The sequence below is a fragment of the Vigna unguiculata genome, chromosome 3 (genome assembly GCF_004118075.2).
Source record: "Vigna unguiculata cultivar IT97K-499-35 chromosome 3, ASM411807v1, whole genome shotgun sequence".
Classification (NCBI taxonomy): Eukaryota; Viridiplantae; Streptophyta; class Magnoliopsida; order Fabales; family Fabaceae; genus Vigna; species Vigna unguiculata.
In genome coordinates this window covers 6,626,893-6,647,278 of record NC_040281.1, presented here as the reverse complement: position 1 = coordinate 6,647,278, position 20,386 = coordinate 6,626,893, and the positions used below count along the sequence as shown (strand labels likewise).

The window sequence follows — 20,386 nt, the reverse complement described above, 5'->3', positions numbered from 1 at the left end:
CGTTTATTTTCTTTATGTCTGTAATGAAAGAAAGTTGTGCCGGAAAAAGGTCACAGGTGCTTTTCAACAATTTCGGGTGGAATTTGAACCGAATATGCTTTTTTTCTACCTTTTTCCTGCTATGGTTATGACCATGGATTATTCTTTTAGGTGTGATACTTTTTTTTTTCAATCTTTATTTGTTTGCTCCACCGGAACTTTTAAGATTATGCTATTTTCCTTGGATCGTACTTTTCTCTGCTTTAATAGTCCTCCAAGTTTCCCAAACATTAAGGACACGTTTTTGGATGACGTGTTGGCACAATTTATGGTTCACCCATTGCCAAGTGATGTCAAACTCAAAATAGTTTATTAATGTCGTGAGAAAAACACATCCCAAAACATGTTTTATCAAATCTCTTTGTTTGGTTGGTAAACAGTAATATTAGTTATTGGAATTTCCTATGACCTAAATTTCAGAAAACCTTAAATTAGAAAACACCTATTTGACTGTCCAATCAGAATTTCAAATAATTATAAATTATCTTTATAAACAAATAATGTAATTTTATTCAATATTTTTTTTTAAATTTAGACAAAACATGGTATTCAATCAAAGATTACATGAACTTCTTTAAGGCAACAGAATTGGATGATATTTTGAGATTATAAAAGATTAAAAAAGTTCATTTTGTATTCAAAATTATACAAATTTTAATAGATCGTTCTGTTGCTAAATTTGAATGGATTTTGTATGACTTTATACATGTATAAGTATTATTTTTTTTTCACGCATTTTCAATTTCAACAATTTTTTTTTTCAATTTCAAACATTTTTTTCTACATCAACGTGATTGTTTTATGCTATGGTTCTGGGTTATTATTATTATTATTATTATATATTTTATTTATTTAATGAAAACAGGAATTTTCATTATTTTGATTTGACTCTTATATGTGGTGGTGTTCTATGATTTACTGAGATTTTAAATGTTGTTTCTTTAAACATAATATTGTCATGATGAGATTTCAGCGAAATGGTCTAAAAGTCCTTAATAGTTAATGAGTTGAAAATATAGTTAGTCAATAGAAATTCTATGACAAAAAGCAAACATGAAGGAAAATAAATTAATATAGTAAACAAACTGAATGATTAAGCATTAGGATACAAGAAAATTCTTATTAGGTATTTATGTGAAAATAATATAAATTGGTAATTTTGTAAATTAAATTTTATGAAGTAAGAAATTGGCAGAGGACTTGCATAGACTTTATAAGAGTGATGAGTCAACACTTTAAATATGAATTTGTGTGATATGTAGATAAGTTTGTGTTGATCTTATTTGTTTTACTCAATTTTTCTATTAATTTTTTTATTTTCTTGTTTATGTGTGTTAGTTTGGTATGGTGATACAGAAGAATAGTTTCCTAATAAATGAAAACATTCAAAATAAATACACAAATGACAAAATTACTTATTATTGTTAATAGTAATCTAACATCAAATGTAGTAGACTAACATCTAATGTTGATTGGATTTTAGATTATTTTTTTTTGTAATATTAATGGGTGACACCATTTAAATGCACTTTGATTTATCTGATTTTGCATGATAAAATAATTGGTAAAAATCATTTCACTTAAAAGGTCAAAATATAAAGTAGTTATAATTTTTTTATATACAAAAGTTTTTACATTTGTGTAAATTCATAAAATTATTTTTTAAAGAAACGGAATTAGAAGATTTGTCATCAAAGAACAAAATCATATAAGAGATCATAGAATGTTTTTAACTTTCATATAAGAGATAATATAATGTTTTTAACTTAAAACCTTAAGGTAGTGATTTTTTTTTTCTTAAATATCAATCAATTTTCTTGTTTTCATTTCAAGTAAAATCCCCAATTAACACATCCCTTGTAGTGTGTTATTAAGAGAGATTCTTATAATAATTAATTTTTATAGAGAATTTTAAATGTTTTATAATAAAATATGTTGTTTAGAGAGAAAATTTTAATATAAATTCAAATTTTAAAAATTAATTAGAGTAATTTGATTACCTAAAATAGATTTGACATAAAATATAAAAATTTGAAGTTATTTGTAGTTTTATCTCTCTTCATACGCTCTCATTAGTTTAATCTAAGTTCGAATGTTATTAATTTGATTGTTGTTCAGAATATAATTAGTTCTTGACAACTGATTGATATCAACCAAGTTTTTTCTTTTTAATTAACCAACAATTTATGTTATTCTTTTTATTAACATTATTAACATTATTTTGTGATCAATTTGGATCAAAATTAATATTTAAATTTAATTATTTATAATTTTTCAATTATATAAGCTGTTATTATACTCCTCCTTCATATTTTGAAAGTAATAGTTAGTGTGTTAATAAGTGTTTTTTTCTAAGAACCAGACTAAAATAACTCACAAATTAAAATTTTAGAAAACAAATCAAATTTTAATATTTTCAGAAAGCCAAGTGGTAATAAATTTTCTTTTAGAGGACTGAAATTTATCCAAGATTTTGTTTTACACACAAGACTTTGATAAAATAAAATATATATATATATATATATATATATATATATATATATATATATATATATATATATATATATATATATATATATATATATATATATATATATATATATATATATATAGTCATAACAAAGTAGGGGTGTCATTGGAGGTAGGATCATGAGGTAGGATCATGGGACGAGTCCATTAACCCATAACAAAAACAGTTTGTTCGTGCACCTCTATAATTTTCCATTTTGCCCTTTTCGAACTGTATAATTTGAAAGTTATTTTTTGATTTCTGGATTGTAAACTAATGGAAACTAAAAATAATTTTATGAATTGTACAGTTTAAAAATATTTTTTCTCTTAATTTTTTTCGGAGTTGTGTAATTCAAAAGTTAAATACCTTTTAAACTGTGAAATTTGAGAGATTTTCTTGAGGAAAAAAAAAACAGAACTTCTAAACTGCATTGGAACACATTTTTTGATTTTATAGATTATACAGTCTAGAAATAAATCAATGACAATGATTTTAAAATTGTATATTCCGGAAAGGTTATTTTTTATTTTTGGGTTATACAATTCAAAAGTTATTTTTGACTCTTTAGAAGTAAAAATAATAATTTCTGAATTATAATAAAAGAAGACAATGAAAAGAGAAATTTTACGAAAATACGGAAAGAAAGTTATGAGGTGCAGAAAAAAATTGCCTAAAAGAATACCACAGACTTTACATTTTCCGCATATTTTTGGTCAAAAACCTGGCCTACCCTATTGTTCCCATAATTTTTTAAAAAATTTTCATTCTACTTTTTGTAATTATTTATGTATTATTCTTTATGATTTCATCAATACATATAATCTATTAATTTTTAAAAGCTGACAATTAACTGAAATATTGATTAATTCACAAATCATTTATATTTGCTTACACTTGTGTATTTATAAATACAAGTTTAGATATTATTTTCTCTTTCAGTTTAATATATTCTTTTTTTCATAACATGCTTGTTTATTTATTTACACAAAAATAAAACTTCTTCCAGTTTAACATAAATTCTACTTGAAATAAATCCTTACTTTCTAAGAAAAAATCATACTTGTGATGAAAAAAAAATTGTTAATCAACTTGTGAATTTTGATTTATTTATTTCTTTTTTCACATATGAAAGCTTGCATAAACATAATAACTGGAAAATCTTATAATATTTCTTCTTTTTAAAAGAAAAAACAAAAAAAATAATTTTTGTTAAAATTATTTTACTCCTGTAAAAATTTTCAAATGGTAATTAAATGGCACGAAAAAACCTTTTTCCTATTATATAGGTCACAAACTACACGATCATCAGAAACAGCGTAGACCTACAAACTGCATATGTTCTTGTTCTGTTCACTCTCCAAACATAAGCCAAAGTTAATAAAACCCTGATGAATAAAGTGCCAAAAGTAGAATGAAACCTAAGAAAAATTAGCCAGAATTGAGATATAATAGACTTAATCATCTACTGGCTCTCACTTTATCGATAAAAAAGTTATTAATCCATTTCGATTCACTAAAAAGATATTCAAAACAAAAAAAGAATCATTCCACAACTTATCTATTACTGCAAAAAAAATTCAATTCTCAAATGTCGTTTCTTTATAGCTCTCAAATCAAATGTTGTGTTACTAAGGAAGAGTTTCGTAAACTTCACTTAACAATAAAAACTGAGTTGAAAAAATTGTGAGGTTGCACGTTTCTTGCATCAGAAAAAAAGGGCACATAGTTTTTTAATTCCTGAGTCACTAAGCTGGATATAACGTGATTATGCATCTTAATTTGTCAAGGAAACTACACAAGTTACTTGGAGAGGTTTTTTGGGGGGAAAGCACATGCGTTACTTGGTTATGGTTCCTCAGTTTCAACAATGGCTTCCTTTTTTTAATTTCGTTCCTTTTGCTATTTCTTGGATCACACTTATAAGATGTGCTTTCCAGAGGGTTCACACTTCTTCAATTTTCACTTTATTTATATGTTGGAAAAAACTATAAGAAAATCTTGCGATGACTTTTCCACTTGGGTTGTGGAAGTGGAACGAACACCTTCACAGTGGAAGTATAACTAATCTCATTTACGAGTCTCACTAGTGGTATATTCCAAACTATGATTTTTTTTCTCTCTTACCATATATGTGTGTGTTTTCTCCTTTTGTTGTTCTTTTGAATGGTAACCTCGTTGCCTTTGTTGAACCACTTAGTTGTCTTCTTTTCACACTTTCAACAGGGTTTTTAACAACCGACCTAGTTTCATGTATGGAGGAAACGATCAGAAAATGGTGACAGCAACTCGCAGGTATAATCTTTGGAGATACATAACTTTGTTGCTGTGCTTTTTCTTAAGAAATTTTGGATATGCTATAATTGAAGTCAGCTGCTACCTAGAATTGACATTTGTTTGCATTTTGTTGTCTGCAGTTTTGCTGTTAAGAAGCCGAATGAAAGTATGAGACAGATTGTGTTACTTTTTGTTGGAGGATTTTTGGGCTTAATCATAGGATTATCACTCCCACCACTGTCCATAACAAAGGTGCAGAAATTGAATATCTTGTTCTTGATGTATGCTTGAGAGGGCGTTTATTTGTTTGGTTTGATGTTGGTTAACTTGATCATGGAAGTAACTCTGATGGTGCTTAACTATTTGCAGTTGAATCTCCCATATGGCTTTCTTCATTTCTCTTGTGTACAGGAAAAGTATATAGATAGCAGCACCTCATCCCAAGATCAGTTTCAAAGTGACCCAACAAAGGTATGTGAAGTGATTCAAGAAAGTTAGGGGGAAAAACAGATTTTATTCAATTGTATGGTTGGAATGATATTGATTAAGTCAAGACTGGTTTAGCACCTTTCTAATTTAGCATCATCATGCTTCAAAGGATGGTGGCAGTTAAGGTTTATGTTAAGAAATGTACTTTAAATTTAATTCAATCTCATAAAATCGGTTTATAAAGTGAGATTTGCATTGACATGTATATTCTAAAAATTGGCCTAATCTCTAGTCAATGTAAGACTTTCAATATACCTCCTCCGACTGAGGTACATACACCGTGAAATTAGATATTAAGAGATGGTCTGATAGCAAACGGAACAATTGACCCAACAAACAACAAATTTTGTTAGAATAGACTCTAAACTATGTTCTAATATCATGTTAAAAGATTTACTTTAAACCTAACTTAATCCTACAAAACCGATTTATAAGTTGAAGGAATAGGGTGTAAATTTAGACCGAGTAAACGGTGTGAGAATCATCAGAATTTCTTGTCAACAGAAGTGGTGTTCGTGATCAAATCGGTTCGTGATCAAATCAAAAGATTATTGAGATAATATTAGAGGTTTACGGTTTTATCTGACAAGAGTGGAAAAGGAAAACTAAATGTAGCACGATTCATATTGCTTTTTATTAATCAATAATCAATTACGAAATATAATTGCTGAAGAACTTCTACTGTATTTGAAAATATGACATGTTAAAGTTTGTATGATTATGATTCATGTTTGCATGCAGATTTGGGTTCCAACAAATCCAAGAGGGGCAGAAAGATTACCTCCTGGGATTGTTAAAGCAGAATCGGACTTATTTTTGCGAAGATTGTCTGGTACTCCTAGTGAGGTCAAGTATACTACAGCAATCTATGTGCTCAATGTAGATGCAGAGTAATATATTTCGTGTGTTCTCTAATTAGAGTTTAATGTTGGTAATGCACATTAACGCTTAAAATGGAATATTTTATTGTATAGATTATCAAAGTGAAACTTGAATCATGATCTTAGAACAACATAAAAGATACCTATATAAGTTTTTTTCTTACATAAAATGCAGCTAAACACAGTTCACTGTTGGTGCCTGTCTCTGATACTTTTGGTTTATACAGAGAATTTGATGAAACTTCTGTTTGCAGGATTTAACCTTTATACCGAAGTATCTTGTGACCTTCACTGTTGGGTATGAGCAGAAAAAGAATATCGATGCAGCTGTGAAAAAGGTTTTCTCCCTTTTTTTCTTTCTTTCTCCCTCTGCATAGGCTTGTGGACGCGTGTTTGAACTAGATATGTCATTTGAACAGTTTTCAAAGGATTTCACAATCCTTCTATTTCATTATGATGGCCGAACAACGGAATGGGATGAGTTTGAGTGGTCAAAACAGGCAATTCATGTCAGTGTTCCCAAACAAACCAAATGGTAAAAGAATTCTTTGCTTAAATTTTCAAATAGACATTTTTAACTTTTTACCAAACTTGTTATTTCTTTCTCCTCTCAGGTGGTATGCCAAGAGGTTTCTACATCCGGACATTGTAGCACCATATGAGTATATTTTCATGTGGGATGAAGACCTAGGGGTTGAGAATTTCAATGCAGAAGAGTAAGTAATACATGTAATTGCGTATTTTCTTAGAAGAGAGGGTGAGAGAGGTCGTAGGTTCATCTCTCTCAATAACACTCGGAAGTTATAAGGTTGGTTTGATAAATTTAGAAGACAGGGTGGGAGAGGTTTAGGATTCAAACTCTGTCCATTAACAAAATACTGACAATTAAGATTTGTCGATAAGAAACAATTGCTTATTTTCTTGGAATTTTGGCATTGTTAAGGAAGTTTTGTTGCCCTTTGATTCCAATTGCAGATACCTAAAACTGGTGAGGAAGTATGGCTTGGAGATATCACAGCCTGCATTGGAACCTAGTAAAAGTACAAAAGGGGTGTGTTGGAATATGACAAGGAAAAGAGAAAACAGTGAAGTTCACAAGTAAGAGTGATGTGAACCTCTTCTTTGTGCTTTGTGGCAAATAATGTGAGATTCTTGACTGTTTATTTCTTTGATTTCTACTAGAGAAGCAGTGGAAGCAGGAAGGTGCAAGTACCCTCTTCTACCTCCTTGTGCAGCGTAAGTAACTCTTCAAATAATTATTGATTCTTTTGTGGTCTACAAATTCTTGTGCCATTTTTATCTGCTTCCACCATGCTGTATTAATAGTGTCAACATGCAGGTTTGTTGAGATCATGGCTCCAGTGTTTTCACGAAATGCATGGCGCTGTGTGTGGTATATGATTCAGGTTCAATGGTTACTCTATTTCATTTTTCAGACATCTTTGGACTTAAAAGAATTTAGATTTTTTACTGATTTTTTGATACTGTCTTTTAGCTGTGCTTTCAAAATATACTGATGAACTCTACTTTTAATCTTTTAAAATATATTAAAAAGAATTTCAATATACCAACATCAGTATATTTTCTTTGTTCAGTAGAAGACAGTACCAAAAGAGTCGAGAGACTCCAAAAAGAACATCAACATAACATTGATTTGTTGTGTCTAAATTTCTGTAGCCAACTGTCCATACTAGAATCACTCAACTGTTGATGATTTCTATTAAGTTATGATTGTAACACACAACTGATTGCAGAATGAATTTGTGCATGGATGGGGTCTTGATTTTTCTTTTAGAAAATGTGTTGAGGTGAGTCTATTTATTACCTGATTACTTCACTCTGCATGAAATTGATATATGCTATATGGAATAGTAAACTGATACTTACTTTCTATGGTGTAGCCTGCCCATGAGAAAATTGGAGTTGTTGATGCACAGTGGATTGTTCACCAAGGTATTCCCTCACTAGGAAATCAGGTAATTATTTTTCCATGATTGTTCCTATCATATGTTGATTATTCACTCAAATGTAGCTCTGTATAATAATACTTATTTGTTTTTCTTTGTGATTGTTAGGGAGAAGCACAGACTAATGGGAAACCTGCATGGCGAGCAGTATGTTATGCACTTTTCGCTGACTAACATACTCTGTTAATTAAAATCTATCAGAATCTACAAATTTCTGCTAGTAATCACAAACAATGTCTTAAAAAAACATGTTACTAAGATTTCTGTGCATATAATGTGTACTTGTTCTGGTTCTGGTTCTTGTTCATTCCGACCGAAGTTGATGAAGAAGCAGTTTTATAGTATTATGTTTTGTTTTTAATGGGGTTTCTGAGATGTGTGGTTGATTCCATTTGGTATTGGTGGCAGGTGAAGGAGAGGTGTGGCATGGAGTGGAGAATGTTCCAGGGCAGATTGACTAACGCAGAAAGGGGATATTACAAGTCCAAGGGAATTGATTTTTCTAATTTGCTCGTTCATAATTAGCTTCTCTTTTGTTTTCGATATCATTATTTTCATATTTTATTGTTTAATTTGTAAGCATATATCTTTGGATAAATTTATTCCATAACAGTACAAAATTAAGATAAGTTAAGTGAAGGATTCAATTGAAATAATAGAATAGATATTTTTTACACCATTATGCAAAAGTCTATGCGCTGTGCATGTATACATTGCTGAGCTGAAAGTTTCAAACACATTATGCAGAAGAACCAACATTCCAGGAACTTACTCAAAACACATGTAACTGTAACAGATAAAATCCAAATTATTCTTCTGAAAATTAAGTCGATTAGCAATTAATCTCATGTAATTAAGCTAATCAAATTCCTGTTATATCTTGTAATCTGCAACCTTTCAATAATCTCTGTTTTTGCAGTTAAAAAACAAAAAAACTCCAAGAAAAGTTAAAAGACCTTTATTTAAGAAGTAAAGACAGAAAGAAAGAACAAGGTCCCTGAGTACTTCAGTTGCAGATATGGATAGTGAATTTGATACCATCTTAAAGGGTAAAAATTTAAGGGATGGATTATTGGTAAAACTTGATATAAAAAGTCTCACCCCAAAATCTTTTAACCATTTTAAGGGTCATCAAATTAACCATATATCAGTTCACATGAAGCTCCTAGATGTATATAATATATGCATAAATATATATATAGAACAGAAGTTCAGACACCCCTTGTTGACATGAGCCTAGCCATTTCCATTCTATTGTGCTCATACTGAATAAAGGCATCAGCTTCTTGATCCACGCTTTTGTAAGCCCTGTGATTATGGTTAAAGCCGGTAGTTTCATGACTTTGCTCAAAGTTATTGGCTTCTGCTTCATCTACAGTGTCTTCATAGATGTTTCTGAATGCCACGTGACCCTTGTGATGATGCCCTTGCACTGGAGGGTCGTACACAGGGTACTCCTCAGAGGGGCGGCGCCACCCATAATGGTTCCAGTTGTAGTCATGGTATGCCATTTTTTTTTTCAAAGGGAAATATGCAGAAATGGGTAAGTTGTGGTGCAGCTTCATCATATATATATATATATATATATATATAGTTCTTTTATTGTCCATGATGATGATGATGATGATGAGACAGAATCCGGTTCTTCTTCTCTAACCCTTTTTATGGCTGCATGTACCGAGCCCATTTTCACTAATGAGGTTTTATTTAGAGTTAAATATCTTTGTGATCGTTAATTTTTTATTAAATTTTGAAATCAGTCTATTCTAAAATTTTAGATTAATTCAGTCTTTTATTTTTTAAAATATGTGTATTTAATCTTCTTAATCAAATCTTGTTAAGTTTATTTAATATTGTAAGTGCGTTTCATAATAATATTTGACTTAACATTAAAATAAAAATATATTAAATAGTATAAACAACTCAAACACAATTCTGAAATACGTATACAACATTAAATAAACCTAACAAAATTGGATTAAAAAAACAAAATACACGTATTTCGAAAGATGAAAAATTAAATTAGTCTAAAATTTTAAAATAAACTAATTTCAAAATTTAAAGTTAAAAAAAACATATTTAACCATTTTTTTATATTGTACTTTTTTCTGAACATTAAAAATACAATATTTTAATATTTTAAAACATCAAAATCAAAAATTATAAATATATTTTGAAGATACAACAAAAATTAACACATAAAATCAATAAAAATTTCAAATTCCATGTTGTAGTAACCGATCTACGTGTATACAAGGTGGACAAATACATTTTTTAATTTTGTTAAAATTATTACTAAACATGTGAAAAAAAATATTTTATCCACTTAATTTTATATATTTATCCTCTCAGCATATTATCTCCATGGACTTAAAATCTAAGATCAGCTGGCTGCATGTATGAGATTACAGAAATAATTTTTTGACAAACTATAAAAGTTAATAAAATTACTAAATTGAGTAATCTTTTATTTTTTTATGAAATTTATAAAAATAAAATAATAAATTTTAAGTATTTTTTTATCAAAATTAATTATTTGTCAAAGTTTATCAATTTTTTTTTTTTGTCAAAAGTGTCATTTCCTATGAGATTATTGGGAGATATTTTGCATGCAGCATCCAATTCGGTAATTTTGATGGCTCAAAGAATATTCGAGTTCCATCAACTTTAATTGTTCGAAGATAGCAGAAGTAGGAGAAAATTCGATTCTTCAATTTCTTCAAAACAACATCTAACTTGTTCAATTTCAGTGGCATGGCAAATACTTCAGAATCTGACCTCTAAAAAAGTACATTACTTTTTAACACCATACCAGTTTTTTATACCTTTGGATATTTCTTTATTCTTTTTATTTCAGATTCAAATAATTAAATATATTTATTTGTGTTATTTTATGTATTAGCTTATAATTCAGCTTTCTTTAGATTAAACTTTTCAATTTTGCTAAATAAAATTATTAAAAAATATAGCACCGCAACAAAATCATTAAATAACAACTAATTTAAGAAAAAAATACTAGTCACTATTTTGACTAAATTATATATTATTTTGTAAACTATAAATTATAATATCTAAAATGGTTGATTAAGAAAAAAATTATAACTGATTTAAAAAACATACAATAAATTAGTCTTTAATATTAACTAACAAATTTAACTACTTAATTAGTATTATTAGTCTATTATTAATCAGACACTAATTTAAAATCTAATAATAATGTGTAACTAAGTTTTGATAATTAATGTTAAAAACCAAATTACACTCTAATTTAAACTAATTATAAGTTTTTATTAATAATATCAACTATTTTACATATCATTTATAAAATTGTATATAACTTTGATTAATTATTTTTTTCTCTAAATTAAATATCATATTAGGTATATTTTTATTTAACTTTAATTTGAAAAATCTTTATGCAAGTTCAAAATAATGACAGCTGATACCAACTAATAAAATTTGATTTGTAATGAGGAAATTACATGAGATACCAATATTCCTTTTCACTACTTTAAAGTTGGACCCGTAATTCAATTACAAGGCGTGAAACATATGCTAATTACATTTTATTCATACTTTTTTTTATCTTAATTTTAACATGTTTTCTTTGGTTTATAAACCGCCTTAGAAAATAATAAGAGATACAATTTTAAATGTGACATTTAGTTTATATTAGGTTGTTATGCATAAGTAAATTGAACTTGTATGTTTGAGAAATACTTTTCAAATAAAGTTCAACACTAAATAAAACTAAGTATCTAATTGAATTTTTTATAAGAATTAAAAGACCAAAATAATATTTTAACCTTTCTTTTAACAAAAAAAATATTTCATTTGAAACAAATTTAGAATATTTACTCTTCTATTATTTCCATGCACTCCATTCATCAAAACGAAATAGATCGTATTGAAACAACAGGAATTCCTATTGGAGTTTATGAAATGAAATAGAACCAAATATAAGAAAAGTAAATATGTTTAACTTTAAATAACTGTTTATTTTTAAAAACATTATATAAACCAGTACTTAAAAACCTATAATATTATTATCATGGTCTAATCATAAACATATAAAAAATAACATTGTTTTAATACCCAATATAGCTTTCACTCTTCCTATTCTCTAAATCAGTCATTCTTAATAAAATTCAGTGTTTCTGCCCTTTAAATTTGCATATACTTAACTAGTATCTTAGCCTTTATGTTGGTCAGAATAAAGATTATGAATATTTCTTTTATATTAATTAAAATTTATAATAAATAAATACTTCTAAATATATTAAGCGTATTATAATTAAAATCTATTACTAATAACTACTATTTTTTTAACATATAAAATATATTTTATATTTATCATAAATTAATTATATTATTGATATTGAAATTCAATTCAGAACTAAAAATATTAAAAGATACAAAAGTTTAAGAAAAATTCTTCAAAATGTTATCGTGAAAGAAAAACTCTCAAAACTACCCTTGTTAAAGAAGGAAAGTTTAAAACAGTCTTCAATGTGTCCATTATAATCTACAATTGATATGGGGAAAGATTTTCTTAATTAAAATACCTAATATATCTTTCACTCTTCCTATTCTCTAAATTAGTTTTTTCTTAAATAAAATTCAGCATTTATGCCCTTTAAATGTGGATATACTTAATAAGTGTCTTAGCCTTTATGTTGGTCAAAATGAATATTTATTTTATATTAATTAAAATTGTAATAAATAAATACTACTAAATATATTAATCATATCATAATAAAAATATGTAACTAATAGCTACTAATTCTTTTAACATACAAATTATATTATATATTTATCATAAATTAATTATGTTATAATACAATGTTGATTTTCACTATTGATGTTGAAACTCAATTCAAAACTATAAATATTAAAAGATACAAAAGATAAATAAAAATCCTTCAAAATGTTATCGTGAAAGAAAAATTCTCTTGTTAAAGAAGGAAGGTTTAAAACACAATCTTCTATGTGTCTATTATAATCTATATGGGGAAAGATTTTCTTAATTGCTTAATCTAACATCTTTTAACCTTATACCTTACCTCAATTTTAGTTTGTTTTTTTTTAAATGTTAATAGATAGAAATAACCTTACTTCATGATTTAAATTATTCGTTATAAATGTAAATTATAATGTTTATATCTAAAATAGATTTATTATAGATTTAATTATTCAAAAATAAAGATTTTGTCATAGTATCTATAATTTATAAACTAAAAACACTACAGATAATTAAGAAAGGAGTTTCAACACGTGACATGCGCTGTCAAATTGTGAGTTGACTTTCACATGAGTTGACTTTCTAATTATTTCCTTAACCTTAAAGTTAGTCTCTCCGTAGTATAAATATATTACGGAATAAATGTTTCCTTTTTATATGATTAAATACTGTTAAGATATATAACTTATATCATAATGAAAATGTGATCAATATTTCTAAGAATATATTTATATTATAAATTTTCCTCATCTCTTCTTCCATTTTAATTTGTTAATCAAAGAAATTAGAAGTAATGTTCAAAAATAAAAAAAAATAAAAACTCTCATAATGTTCACTTCTCTTGAACCAAAAATACCCAAAATGATACAAAACAAATTTGTGATAGTAGAAAAAGAAAAGATAATAAACTACATTGGGCTACATACATTCATGAACACAGACTAAACCTCCCCCACGTATAATTTGTTGATAATATGAATCATAGAAAATTATATCAAAGAGAACTTAACAGCTATCTCTTAAATTATAGATTAAATATAAAACAATGAAATTCTCTCTTATCACCCTTACCAATCCTGTTATGAAGACTCAAGTCAATCAATAGAAAAGGCAGAACAAAAGCCCGTTTTGATGTTCAATTTCAACAAGAGCACTTTATTGATGATAGTAAACAAAACACATAACACTTGTTCTGAAATGGTTAAAATTAATCTATTAGAAAACTTTAGAAGTCGTTGATTATGAACACGCATGTCTTACTGTGAAATGGTTCAAAAGGAAAACTTCAGAAGGAAAAGACGTGCACAAATGATCTAAAAAAATACATAATATAAAATCAGTCAGATACCTGTTCTCTGAGAATACCATTATAATGAAGAAAGATAAATTAAGGGAATAATACACCAGAGTATATTTATATAATGCAAAGAACTGAGTCAGCATTGTGATGATATAATGATATAGTAGACCAACCAATCGGATTAGATATTTAGCATAAACAAAGAATAATACGAAAATAATTGGTCTGCAAAACAAAACTTCCCATACAGGAAAAAGTGGGGGATTTTAGACTACTCTCGTGTATTGGGATCAATCACATTAATGATAAACACGGTTCATGAAGACAAGCCTCTTCTCAAACAGAACTTTCAGTCGCTCATAGGTAGAAATGCTGCTGCTCCTCTCCAATGAAGTCCAGGTCTAAACTATGTACAGAATTCCCTCTAGATCAAAGAATTTATCTGAAATGAATGAATTCCCAAAGAATATATCTCACTGGACAAAGATACAGCTGTATGAGTGAAACTGACACACAATCATCACAACCACAGTTAAAAACTCAGGGGAGAGTCACTTGAGCTGTACAAGCTACAAGCTCAGAACAAGCCAGTATCAGAAATGACTTTCCAAAATCATCTTTCTCTTTCGCAATTTCCAGGCAAAAGAAATTTATACTTCTCAGCATTTTCCAGAAGAAATGCAGGAAGATGAACTGCAGAATAGGAATGTGGTATTGGTCCCATTTTCCCAATGATATCCTTGAAAGTGTACTCCTCCGGCAGCATATCAAACAAATCTGCACCTTTGCATATCACCTTCTGAATTCTATCAGGATTTAAATAGTGAGAGAATCTGACTCTATCATAGTGGCTATAGGCTTTCATCTTGAAAACGAAATCACTGATCCGACGGAAGCAAAAGCTACAATGCCACCCAGCATCAGCCAGCATGTCATCAGATTGGCGATAATGTGCATACCTTGTCTTCCCAGTCTGATACCTGTGAATTGAAGCCCTCCAACTCTTATCATCCACGCGAAATTCAAATGAATAGAGATAGTTTTTCAGCTGCAGATGAAGGATTGAGGGTACTTCATCACACCACCTCAGGAGATTAATAGTGTGAGCGCTTGGTATCTCATCCACATCAGACATAATCAACAAATCATCATCACTAATACCAGCTATCTTCAGGAGCTGATCCAATGCTACACGCTGATATGCCTCCTCAACAAATGGGTTTTCCCCCTTCTTAAATCTCCCACCAATAGTACCATAAGTTAACCGTGGCTCGATAAATTTGAACTGCTCCCTATTGCTTTGGAAAACCAGAGGCTTGGGCAATCCGGTGAAGGTAGAATTTGACTCAAGGAGAACAAAATCAGTTATGTAAGGGTAGAGTTCTCTCCATCGCAGGGTTAGTATTTCCAACTCATTACTAAACAACACGGCATCATAAACACGTCTAGGATATTCCCGGACTCCCCAGCCATGAAGTCTGCAGAGATTCTCCATGGTCACATTTTCGTTATAGTAATGAGGGATGATGTTGAAAGGCTTTGGTGCTTTTTCCCATAGGGGCCTCAGAAAGTATGAGATCTTTTGCCCATGTATGTAGAATCCAAAGATGCACATTGGGACAACCGCAAACATGAAGATATAGGTTTTAACATCCAAACCACGCAGAATGCAACGAACCCTTGACATGCTTGAAACTTGACTTGATTCCTGCAAAATTAAGGAACAGGCATGTAAGAAAAAACACCTTGGACAATGAAAAATCATGCAATAAACATGTGATGCAGAATCATACAATCGTATAAAAATCAAAATCCCAATGCTGCTCTCTATTGGTGCAAAATTTCAAGCATCACACAACTTTGATCACCGATTGCAATCACAACCAGAGCTGAATCATGTAGCGATACGAATCATGCCCCGGAAAATCCCAAATGCAAGCGGTTCGTGCGAGAAACCTTGCATCCGGCCAAACCCAATTATTCTACAACAGAAACGCAAACCCTTTCCCTCCCAGATGAAAAATCTTCCAAAAATAGGAAGAATAAAGAAGAAGAGAGAAAGGGTGTCTTCCTCTGCGTTCACTTACAATCCCAAAAAATAGTTTCGCAGGTTTGTTAAACTTAGAAAAGAAAAAGAAAAAAAGAAAAAACCGCTAAAACATCCGAAACCGCAGCTTTATCGGATACCTAAGTTCAGATCACGAAAATCTCTCCCGCACACCAAATTCCTCTTAAGAAAAAAATAAAAACAAAAAACAGAAAAAGAGCAAATCTAGGAGAAAATTTCTGTCAATCCACCGATATAGATTACACAGTAGCAATCCACATCAACATTGAAAAACCATTGCATTTGAGTTCCCCAATAGGCGACTAGTCAGAAAAACTGTTAAAGAAAAAAAAATTAATAAAAAAAATAATTTTCCATAACACATACCTGACCACAAACATTGCTGCACAGATCATCGGTCTTCTTAGAAGAGTAATTCCCTCCAGCCTCACCCATCATCCACCACATTTCGGCGTCGAACGAAGGAAGGAATGAATGAAAAGAAAAGCAGATCGGCGATTGAAATCTTAGCGTATAAGCAAAGAAGCGCGTGCGAAGAGATAAAAAGACAGCGGAAGGAAAATCCGAGGTTTATAATTAGCGTATTGGAAGGAAGATAGTTGAGGACGGAAGAAACAAGGTGGTAATGTCCTCTCTGTAACTTTGGAAATGGGTGGTAGTTGTCGTCTCCACACAGCTAAGCTCGCTCTGCAACGGAACTGATAAAAAAGTTCCGTTACCTGATTGATTGAGATTCCCCTTTCTCTATGCTATTCTTAATTTCTTCTTTATATTCTCAATGCATCCCAATTTTTATTTATTTATTTATAACATAAAGTCTTCACCCATACTATGCTTTTACTCAGTCTCCCTCCCACTCCCTACTCTTCTCCACGCGTTCTTTTGTTGTGTTTATTGACTCGCTCACCCCAACTGCTTCCGCCGCTCTCTAATCAAAACTTTTCAGATTAATAATTTTAATCTAATATATTCATCTTACGAGTTTGATATGATATAAAGAAAAATATTTTTAAATATTCTATATTAAATCCGTATCGATAACTCTTTATTTCAAATATTTCTTTTATTTTAGAATAATGATAACCGGGTTATCATTATCTATAAATCTATTCATAACTTATCTAACTAATATATTTTAAATGATATTTTTCTATTACGATACAGTAATATCAATTTTAAATATTATTTCAACCGGGTACTTATTCGCTTCGTGTTTTGAGAATTTCCAAAGGCTACACTACACGTGTCAGCCAGCGTATGTGTGCCCGGTTTTGCTTTATTATATTGAATCCAATATATTCGTTACACAACAAGTAGTAGAAATAATTGTTTCCAAACAAAATTATCCAATTTGTTTTGTTTAATGTAGACATTTTTGTGTGTGTGTGTAGTATGTAAAGAAGACAAATTGTTGGATATTTTGTTTGATGAGTTAAATGTTCAACACTTAACTAGGTGTGTAATAATAAGAATAATTTTGTATGACTTTGTTTCAAATGTTCATCTTCCTTTTTTGTTTTGTTCGATTTTGTATTATTCTTAAAAGTTTTCGTATTTTAGGTTTGGACACAAAATTAGTCAATAGTTTACATTTTTCACTTCTTTTAACATTATCTCAAAAACTTTCGATATTTTTCTAATTTGTAAACAAAATTAAGCGTACATGTTAAAATCTAGGTATACACGAATTTTCACTTTAATTTTGCTCCCACTTTTCTTGTAATATCAACTATAACTTACGATTTAAAACTTTTAAAAGAAATCAACAATAACAAAATTATAAAATAATTGTATGTTATCATGTATTTGGTTTACAAAATTGATTAAAAAAATTAAACAGTTTTATTATTGAAATTAATTTAGCTTAAACCATGTTAAAAGCTACATGAGAACTCGTTAAACATGAAATGAAACGTATAAATGACTTTGCGTAATTTTAAATAAAATTTGCAAATAAGAAAATGGATAATACAGTTAGAAGAGTGTTAAAGCAGCGTGTCACATTTGTGTTGGTTACACGTGTGATGACAAAAACGAAGAGTGTTACGCGTTAGTTTGGGTGAAGCTGAGACGACGACGTCGTTTTGAAGAGGAGGTGGTAATTGGAAGCGGCAAAGGAGGTGTTTGGCTTATGCGTGTGCTGGAACAGTCGAATCCAAGACTGGCACGACGAGAAGTTGCGTTGCGATGATAAAGTGTTTTATTTAGGAGCATAAGTTAACCTAATTAATTAATTATTATACAGCGTTTCATTTAAATTAATTAATTATTATATAGGGTTTCATCTAGGAGCATAAGTTAACCTAATTAATTATTGTTTATTTAAAATTAAATAATGAGAGAGAAATGAGGAAATTGACAAGTATAAGGAAGAGAAACACGTTAGGAGTGGGCCACGTTTAGCAATGAGGTGGAAACTGGTTGTTCCGTGGGCCCCCACCACGAGCTTGTCGCGTATCGTGGCCCACTTCGTTGTGATGTGGGCCTGCCCTCGAACCGCCAACCAAGTCACGCTTTAACCAACGTCTTCCTTTCAAGAAAAACCCTAATATTTTATAATCATCCTTATTATTACTATTATCATTATTCCTTAGATTATAATTACGAATGTGACTGAAGGAAAATAAAATAAAATAAAGAAGAAGGAATCATTGCATGCTGTATTATTTTGTATCTTGACCCTACTACACTAAAATGTTGTAAACGAGATAATAATCCTATTGTAGAGGCTAAGGGCTTACTAGGTTTATTTGTCGATCTAATGTCACATTTTTTTTTATGCTACATTACGAATAACTAATTTTATTATAAATTATTAAAATTAACCTCTTGATTTTAAAATGGAAGAAACTTGTGATTTCTTTTTAAGTGATTATGTTTGATAATATAATATTAAATAGTTTAATGATTAATTTTAGAAATAAAAATAATTTTATAATCATAAATATCTTTTTCTAAGAAATAGTTCATTTTATGACTAAAAATTCAAAATAATCATTTAAATTAAGCGAATTGTTATAAACCAAAAAGTCGCTACTAATGAATCTTAATATTCTAAACGTAGTAATATAATTTTATTCTTATTTTTTTTTCCCAATCAAGTTTCCCCGTTTTGATTAAATAATACTAAAAAATTAATTTACATTCCTTTGCAAGCATAAAATAACTTCTTTTAGATAACTTACTAATTTTTTGACCTATCTCATACTATTTATGTCAATATATCAATAATTTTATGGCAAATCTCATACTATATATATAAATATACCAACATAATATTTTATGACTAGGTATATATAATTATTAATTTATTTATAAATTGTATGAAATTGGATGAGAAATTAATATAATTTTTTACCGTTTAAAAAAATATATTTTCCTTTTAACGTAAAGAAACATTAATTAAATTACAAAAGAATATTTTTCTGATCAAATATCATACTGTTTATAATATTGTGATAAATATATATAAGTAATCCTAACAAATTAGCGGTACATTGATATGTTCCTTTATAATTATAAAATACCATTTAAAAACGAATTTTATGACAAAATATTCAACATATCCTGTTATCTTCAAAAATTAAAACAAATTTTTGGACTTTTTTTAAAAATGATTGTGTTTTTAAATTTTAACATTAAATGTAGTATGATTTTTCAGAAATTAATTTCTATTCTATTACAATAAAAAAAATCTTATTTTAAGAGAATATGTATTTTAAACATAATGTGTTTTACTATTACTCTTATCTTCAAATCTACTCATATTATACAGTTTAGTAGTGTGTGGTGTTATAAGAATGAGGGGGGAAAAGGTCATTTTATCTCAATTGTATGTTTTATCTAATTAGAATTTCTTGAAAGTTATAACTAGGGTATTACTTTTTACAAATTAATTTATGTTCACTACCCTTATAAAACATATTAAAAAAAAAACTAATTTAATAAAGAAAAGTATTCAAAATGGAACGTGGTCTTTTAAAAAGCATTTACGTTCGAATGAAAAGTGATTCTTCTTATAAGAAAAAGATGTAACTAACAAATCCTCATATTTTAAACATGATAATATACTCGTGTTCGTATTTTATTTCCCCAACAATCAAAGTTCCTTGATT

The 20,386-nt window shown here is 28.9% G+C and overlaps 3 protein-coding genes across 3 annotated transcripts; 1 reads left to right on the top strand and 2 right to left on the bottom strand.

Annotated features, from left to right (window-relative positions):
* Window positions 1–4,343: 4,343 nt before the first annotated feature.
* Window positions 4,344–8,844, top strand: LOC114175604. The gene is made up of 15 exons (XM_028060367.1): window positions 4,344–4,640; window positions 4,775–4,843; window positions 4,966–5,077; window positions 5,195–5,296; window positions 6,056–6,160; window positions 6,450–6,533; window positions 6,615–6,730; window positions 6,810–6,911; window positions 7,171–7,293; window positions 7,378–7,431; window positions 7,535–7,601; window positions 7,950–8,003; window positions 8,097–8,171; window positions 8,271–8,309; window positions 8,571–8,844. The coding sequence occupies exons 2-15, from the start codon at window positions 4,800–4,802 to the stop codon at window positions 8,685–8,687; spliced, it is 1,194 nt and encodes a 397-aa protein (XP_027916168.1). The 5' UTR covers window positions 4,344–4,640; window positions 4,775–4,799; the 3' UTR covers window positions 8,688–8,844.
* Window positions 8,845–9,098: 254 nt separating this feature from the next.
* On the bottom strand, window positions 9,099–9,730 carry LOC114175605. The gene has a single exon (XM_028060368.1). It carries the CDS (start codon window positions 9,728–9,730, stop codon window positions 9,374–9,376), a length of 357 nt encoding a protein of 118 aa, XP_027916169.1. The 3' UTR covers window positions 9,099–9,373.
* Window positions 9,731–14,254: 4,524 nt separating this feature from the next.
* LOC114177842 lies at window positions 14,255–17,066 on the bottom strand. Its single transcript, XM_028063417.1, has 2 exons — window positions 16,638–17,066; window positions 14,255–15,911 (listed from the first exon to the last, which is right to left on the bottom strand). The coding sequence occupies exons 1-2, from the start codon at window positions 16,716–16,718 to the stop codon at window positions 14,817–14,819; spliced, it is 1,176 nt and encodes a 391-aa protein (XP_027919218.1). The 5' UTR covers window positions 16,719–17,066; the 3' UTR covers window positions 14,255–14,816.
* Between the last annotated feature and the right edge of the window lie 3,320 nt (window positions 17,067–20,386).

Bases quoted from the DNA above. Each gene is read 5' to 3' on its own strand.
- LOC114175604 (XM_028060367.1), top strand. From the start codon at position 4,800: ATGTATGGAGGAAACGATCAGAAAATGGTGACAGCAACTCGCAG. The intron at 6,161-6,449 runs GTCAAGTATACT...TTCTGTTTGCAG, and splicing joins TGTCTGGTACTCCTAGTGAG to GATTTAACCTTTATACCGAA. The intron at 8,004-8,096 runs GTGAGTCTATTT...TCTATGGTGTAG, and splicing joins CTTTTAGAAAATGTGTTGAG to CCTGCCCATGAGAAAATTGG.
- LOC114175605 (XM_028060368.1), bottom strand. From the start codon at position 9,730: ATGATGAAGCTGCACCACAACTTACCCATTTCTGCATATTTCCCTTTG.
- LOC114177842 (XM_028063417.1), bottom strand. From the start codon at position 16,718: ATGTGGTGGATGATGGGTGAGGCTGGAGGGAATTACTCTTCTAAGAAG. The intron at 15,912-16,637 runs GTATGTGTTATG...TTAATTTTGCAG, and splicing joins GCAGCAATGTTTGTGGTCAG to GAATCAAGTCAAGTTTCAAG.